At 52.5% G+C, this 6798-nt stretch overlaps 1 protein-coding gene across 2 annotated transcripts in view; it reads left to right on the forward strand.

Moving 5' to 3' along the window:
* Positions 1-6798, forward strand: part of Ap5z1 (adaptor related protein complex 5 subunit zeta 1) — a 19853-nt gene that overhangs the window by 6189 nt on the left and 6866 nt on the right. The window contains exons 1-9 of one of the 2 annotated variants that reach the window (XM_031338570.1): positions 17-239; positions 2597-2731; positions 2837-3023; positions 3460-3604; positions 3834-3943; positions 4698-4866; positions 6021-6161; positions 6298-6335; positions 6404-6566. In XM_031338570.1, the coding sequence (XP_031194430.1) occupies positions 199-239; positions 2597-2731; positions 2837-3023; positions 3460-3604; positions 3834-3943; positions 4698-4866; positions 6021-6161; positions 6298-6335; positions 6404-6566 (1129 nt within the window). In that variant the 5' untranslated portion in view covers positions 17-198. Of the gene's footprint in view, positions 1-16; positions 240-2596; positions 2732-2836; positions 3024-3459; positions 3605-3833; positions 3944-4697; positions 4867-6020; positions 6162-6297; positions 6336-6403; positions 6567-6798 lie in introns of those variants that run through there. The other variant, XM_031338569.1, reaches the window with a different exon arrangement.

Below are 6798 nucleotides of genomic sequence, written 5' to 3' on the forward strand. Positions count from 1 at the left end.
GTGTAGTACCGGAAGCCGACAGCTGGCGCTCCAGATTCTCCCAAGTAACGCAGCCAGGACGTGGGAAGGAGGTGCTGGGGATAGGAGGTGGGACGAAAGAGGCAGGGACACAGTCCAGTCACATGACGGATCATGTGACATGATCCCGGAAGTCCGCGGCAGCGCTTCGGACGCCGGTGGGCTCAGAGCTGTGGCGGCATGTTCTCGGCAGGCACGGAAAGTCTGCTGCACCAAGCCAGGTCTGCCGATCTGGGGCCGGGGCCACGGGGCATGAGACGAAGCCGGGGAGGAGCGGGGAGGCGGTGGTCCCGCTGCTTGGGTCCCCGTGTGGCGCCGGGTCCCGGGCTCGGGACGGCCTGCGTGGAGTGTGAGGCGCACGACCCAGCTAAGGAATCCTCCCCATCGTTCTGGGGCCTTGCTAGTGCTGGCCCTGCGCTGAGCGTCTAGGTTCCTTCCCAACTAGCCAGTCCAAGACTTGATGGTACGTGATCCAACTAAGGAAACGATTGTCAGAAGCACGGAGCTGATGCATTTGGTAAACTTAAGATGCAAAGGGACAAATTTGGACTCTGAGCTGGGCCACTCATGGGGAAAGAGTAGAATGGGTAAGGTCTCAGGGATCTCCCGGAACTAGAGCCTGAAAAAGTTAAAAGTCTGGAGTCTGCGAAGGAGACCGAACTCTGAAGACAGAGGGGCTTAATAGGTAAATGCGCTTGCCACCAAGCCTGACTCTCTCCATTCGACCCCTGGGGCCCTTGAGGAGGAAGGAGAAAGTCAACTCCAGCAGGTTGTCTACGGATCTCCACTCGAGCACCCCAACATGTCCATAAATAAATGTAATAAATTAAAAAAAAAAGTTAGTGCTCTTAAGATCTATTAGGAAAATGGTTGGTAACCCAGCCACACAGTCAGCCCACAGGCCCACAGCCTTCCTTGCCTTCAGTAGTGGGTGGATAGTTTTCATTTTAAAGCAGTGTGTTACATGGGGACTTTTTCATGCCAACACAAAAATGTCATCCTGTCTCATAGTGTATGTAGCTTATCACCATGGCCCTGTTGGGCACAACCCTGGGCCATTTGTATCTCCCTTTGCTCACCCAGCTTGTTCTCTAGGTACCTTTAAAAAAAAAAGATTTATTTATTTATTATATGTAAGTACACTGTAACTGTCTTCAGACACTCCAGAAGTGGGCAGATGGTTGTGAGCCACCACGTGGTTGCTGGGATTCGAACTCAAGGACCTTTGAAAGAGTATTCAGGGCTCCTAACCTCTGAGACATCTCTCCAGCCCTTAATATGACTCTGGTGTAGGAAACAAAGCAGGCTAGGGTGTGGGAAAGTTATTGGAGACCATCCTGCAGCCTTCAGAGAGTACTGGGACGCAGCAGCTGCAGGGACAGGCCACCGGTCTTCCTTCTGGTTCATGGGAGCCAAGTTCAAGCAGCTGATAGGTCCAAAATGGGGGCAGTTTGCAAACTGTCAGCCATGATTTAGGAAGTTAGGGGCTCTCCTCACTGCCCACAGGCAATTGATCCAGTTATTTATTTTATCTATCTATCTATCTATCTACCTATCTACCTATTTATTTTGGGATGGCTGAGTCTTACCATGTGGCCCCTGAAACTCTCTCTGTAGACCAGACTGACCTCAGATTCACAGAGATTCCCCTGCCTCTGCCTCCCAAATGCTGGGATTAAGGGTTCTGGCCAGCACCCTGGGCAGTTCCTTTATCATGGGCTTTTATTTGGTGGTGCTGGGGAAGGAACCCAGGGCTGCATGGATCTAGGCAAACAACCTTTCCAGCTCTTTTCCTTGCTGTTAAGCTTGGAATAGAGGCAAGGAAACCCATTTCCACACTGAAGCTTGGTTCAGTCCCAGAGTATTTGAGTTAGGCCAGTGACATATCAGGCTTATCTTACACTCTGCTGTAATCTTTACTCTTCAGTATAGAAGCTTTACATTGCCCTTCTCACAAGGCTTACTGAATCGTGTTTGAAAGGCAGCTTTCAACAGGTGTGAATGCTGGCAGTGGAGCTCAAGAGTACTTCCTTATGTGCAAGGCCCTGGGGTAGAGGGAGCCAGGCATGGTTGTGTGCACCTGAACACCTTGAGAAAATAAGAAAGGAGATAAAGAGTTTGAGTCTGGGCTATGTAGTAAGTTCAAGGCTAGCCAACCTCGGCTACCTTGCAAAACTCTAGGGTACGAAGAGGGGCAACTTGGGCTAAATATTCCTAAGTTTTGAAAGACTCATAAAACATTTTACTGGTACGTGGAAGCTGAGGCAGGAGGATTGCTGCCAGCTCCAGGCTAGCCTGCACTACAGAATGAGGCGCTGTCTCAAAGAACAAGCAAAACCTTAAAACAATGTTTTCTTTTCACCTTTGGAGCAACAAAACAAAGCTGTATGCTTCCCCATTAAGGGGTATCACTAGGAAACTGGGGGTGCTGCATCTCAGGTCCAGGGGAGGAGCCTGACTGTACCCGAGGCACTATGTGACCCTGGGGTGACTGTTCCTTGCTTTCTCTGTGCTGGTTAGGGACAGTTCCCTGCTGGGGATGTGACTTAGCAGCACTGTGGTCCCCTTGTGTCCTTAGGGAGATCCAGGATGAGGAGTTACAGCGTTTCTGCTCCAGGGTCACTAAGCTTCTGCAGGAAGCTCCAGGGCCAGCTACGGTGGATTCCCTGCAGAGACTCTTCCTCATCGTCTCAGCCACCAAGTATCCCCGGAGGTGAGTGGGCAGGGATCCCTACTGTGGATCCTGTGCGTCCGCTAGGCAGATCCCAGTCGTCTTCCCTGGGATGCCAGTGTACTTGACATAGGTCTCACCTTCCAGGCTGGAGAAGGCGTGTGTGGACCTGTTGCAGACCACTCTCTGTCTGCCCACCAGCCCTGAGCAGCTCCAGGTCCTCTGTGCTGCTATCTTGAGAGAGATGTCACCTTTTAATGACCTGGCCCTGTCCTGTGACCATACCCAAAACACCCGGCAGCTTAGCCTTGTGGCCTCTGTGCTCTTGGCCCAGGTAATGCAATTGCTACCATTGGGTTGGGGTCGGGGTTGAGTGGCATCTGTTTCTGGTGGTTCTGGGGAATCTCAGGAATACAGAAAGTGTCCCTCCATGTACCCATGTGCTACAGGGACCCAGTCAGCTCGGTGCCCATTCCCTTGGATGGTCTAATGACTATCTCAAGTATGCATAGCCGTCTCCTCTCTCAAGCATGCACACAAACAAATACATATACATGCACACACGCCAGGTCTCTGTTGATAGCTAAGTCCAACTTGAGAGCCTGGCCTGCCAGTGTGATATTCCTGAACGTGTATGGTCCCCACACTCAAAGAGCGACTGTACTGAACTTTCCAGACGCTCTCTGGGGATTAAGCTCAGGTCCTTGAGATGCTAAGGCACTCGCTCTACCAGCTGAACTGCATTCTCAGCTCCCTGTCCTGCTTTGAAGGGAGACAGAAAAGGAGAGATTGGACTCGTGAGCCAGCGCATCTTCAAGATTCTTGAGAACCGGCAGCCTGAGGGCCCCAGTGTCAGGCCCCTCCTCCCCATCCTGTCCAAGATCATTGGCCTTGCCCCAAGCATCCTCATGGAAGGTACTGGACCCTTTTTTACAAAAAGCCTCCTTGGCTCCTTTCCCACAGCAGCTGGAGTATAGGGTGTGATGGAGGGAGGTTTGAGCTGTCTGGAGAACCCTGCGTAGCTTACCAGGTTGCACCCATGGTGTTGGGTTCTATTGAACCCCAATTTCTTTTGAACAAACTCCACACCGCCTGGGAGTCTAGGGGTTTAACTTGCCCCACTGTACCCCTTCCCCTCCTACAGACCAGACCAACCTGCTCAGCAAAAGGCTGGTAGACTGGCTCCGCTACGCCAGCATCCAGCAAGGGCTTCCATATTCAGGGGGCTTCTTCTCTACACCCAGAACCCGGCAGGTGAGTCCCCACTGCTTCAGGGTCCTGGGAGTTGAAATCACAGAAGCTCCATCACAGACTGGGTATGTGGCTTAGTAGAGCTCTTGGCTAGCATGTATGAGGCCCTTGGCTTAAGCCCTAGAACCACATAGACACTGAGTGTAGTGGTGCACCCCATAATGATGATGCACTTCTGTAATGCTGGTCCATACCTGGAATCCCAGAACCCAGGAGGCAGAAGCAAGAGAATCAGGAGTTCGGAGTCATCCTTGGCTACAGCATAGCAAGTTTAAGGACAGACTGATCTACATGAGACCGTGTCACAAAAACAAAACCAGCCCTACTCTCTTCTGATAGAGCTTACTCTCTGTCCTACACATGGGTACCACACATAGCCAGTCTCACCAGGCAGGTCCCTGTGGATGCTGCATGTCCTTCATCTTGGTTCCAATGAGGTCTCTCATTGTTGTCTCCACCTTAGAGAGGACGGGCGTCCTGGGATGGGAGATGCACTTTGAGTCTGGCCAGCTCAAGCTTCTCAGCATGCGTGGCTCCCGCTCAGTCCCTGCAGAGCACTGCGCAACACATGTGGCATTGGAGCCAGTATCATGTGTCTCTAGGTCTTGGGGTAGGCCTGGCTGGATCAAGGGTGTGGACGCATCCTGCAGTACAACCTTGGGAGGGGACAGGTACCGCAGCCTCACATGATTTCTGCTCTCCTGCGTACCTTAGGAGCCCAGCGGGCTCGTTCCCATCCCTGTCCTTCTTCCCACAGCCTGGTCCCATCACTGAGGTGGATGGAGCAGTAGCTTCTGACTTCTTCACTGTACTCTCCACGGGCCAGCACTTCACAGAGGACCAGTGGGTGAACATGCAGGCCTTCTCCATGCTGCGGAAGTGGCTGCTGCACAGTGGCCCTGAGGACCCCGGCAGTCCAGATGCAGGTACACCTGGGTGGGACAGGGCACCGAGGGGCAGGGAGCACAAGTTCACTGTAGCTTGGGGGAAGGTAAGAGGGTACACTGTAGCCTAGGTGGACACTACAGGTGTCTGTAGGCCAAGCAAGGTGTGTGATGAGTTTGGAAACCAGCAACAGGGCCCACTGACCCCAGGAAGAACCAGAAACACAGGCCAGTGCCATTTGTAGGCCTACAGGTGTCCCTGCAAGGTATTCCGAAGTGCTCCCAGAGAGCCAGATGGATCATCCAAGGCCGTATTCCCAGGCCCGTCTGATCTCGCCCCATCTGCAGACTTGGATTATAGACAGTCAGATTGAGCTGCTCATGGTGGCATGTGCCTGTGAACCCAGCACTCGGGAGGTGAAGACAGGAGGATGAGAGGTTCAAGGTCAGTCTCAGATACATAGTTGGAAAACAGCCTGGATTACAACCCAGGCCATGTTGAGACCCTGTCTCAAAAACAACAACAAAAAAACAACACAAAACAAGAGTCTAATAATAGGTATCACACTTCGGACTTTGAGGCAAGAGGATTTTAAGTTTGAGATCAGCCTCAGCTACATATCAAGACCTTGTTTTGTTTTGTTATTTAAGATTTATTTGTTTGTTTTATGTATATGAGAACACTATAGCTGTCTTCAGACACACCAGAGATGGCATCAGATCCCATTACAGATGGTTGTGAGCCACTGTGTGGTTGCTGGAAATTGAACTCAGGACCTCTGGAAGATCAGACAGTGCTTTTAACCTCTGAGCCATCTCTCCAACTCTTTTAAAGATTTATTTATCTTTATGAGTACACTGCAACTGTCTGCAGACATATACCAGAGGAGTGCATTGGATCCTCTTACAGATGGCTGTGAGCTACCATGTGGTTGCTGGGAATTGAACTCAGAACCTCTGGAAGAGCAGCCAGTGCTCTTAACCACTGAGCCATCTCTCCAGCCCCAAGACCTTGGTTTAACACACTAAAAACCAAACAGAAAAACCAATCAGTAGCCCAGACAGATGTGTGCACCTAGCACCAGGTGACAGCAGCCTCATACTTCTGACCTTGAACTCTGGGAGGCTGCCAGAGCATGTCCCCTGCCAGTCTGCACGTCCACACAGGGGCATCAAGGTGTTCTTTTCTCCTACAGATGACAAGTCAGAGTTGGAGGGTTCTACCCTGTCTGTGCTCTCTGCAGCCTCCACTGCCAGCCGACTGCTGCCCCCTCGGGAGCGGCTGAGGGAGGTGGCCTTCGAGTACTGCCAGCGCCTGTTGGAGCAGAGTAACCGGAGTGAGTTCCCAGGCTGCCAACACCTGGCCCCATCCCACACTGCCCTCCAGGGTGGTCTTTTGTCACATGACTGCTCGAAGCCACAGCCACACAGGTGTGGGGCTGTTTAGAGACAAGCCAGCTCTCTTTGTTCCAGGAGCGCTGAGGAAGGGGGACTCGGATCTACAGAAAGCTGTAAGTACCCTGCGAGGTAGCTGGGGAGGTGCTGCCCGGACCCGTGACACAGAGCAGTGTCCCTGCAGTGCCTGGTGGAAGCTGTGCTGGTGCTAGACGTGCTGTGCCGGCAGGACCCCTCCTTCCTCTATCGCACCCTCTCCTGCCTGAAAGCCCTGCACAGGAGACTGGGCGAAGACCCTGCCAGCGAGCGGGCACTGGTGCCTCTTGCCCAGTTCTTCCTGAACCATGGTGAGTCTGGGTGTGTGGGAAACAGACCACACAAAACAGGTTCATCTAGACACTTAGAGGCAGTCACATTTATATTTTTGTTTATTTATTGGTAGTATTGGGCCATGCGCCCAGCCCCCTCACTGGGGGATTCTAGGCAGGGGCTCTACCACTGAGCCACACCCCAGCCCCTCACTGTTGGATTCTAGGCAGGGGCTCTACCACTGAGCCACACCCCAGCCCCTCACTGGGG

Source organism: Mastomys coucha, unplaced genomic scaffold (assembly GCF_008632895.1).
Source record: "Mastomys coucha isolate ucsf_1 unplaced genomic scaffold, UCSF_Mcou_1 pScaffold22, whole genome shotgun sequence".
Lineage (NCBI taxonomy): Eukaryota > Metazoa > Chordata > Mammalia > Rodentia > Muridae > Mastomys > Mastomys coucha.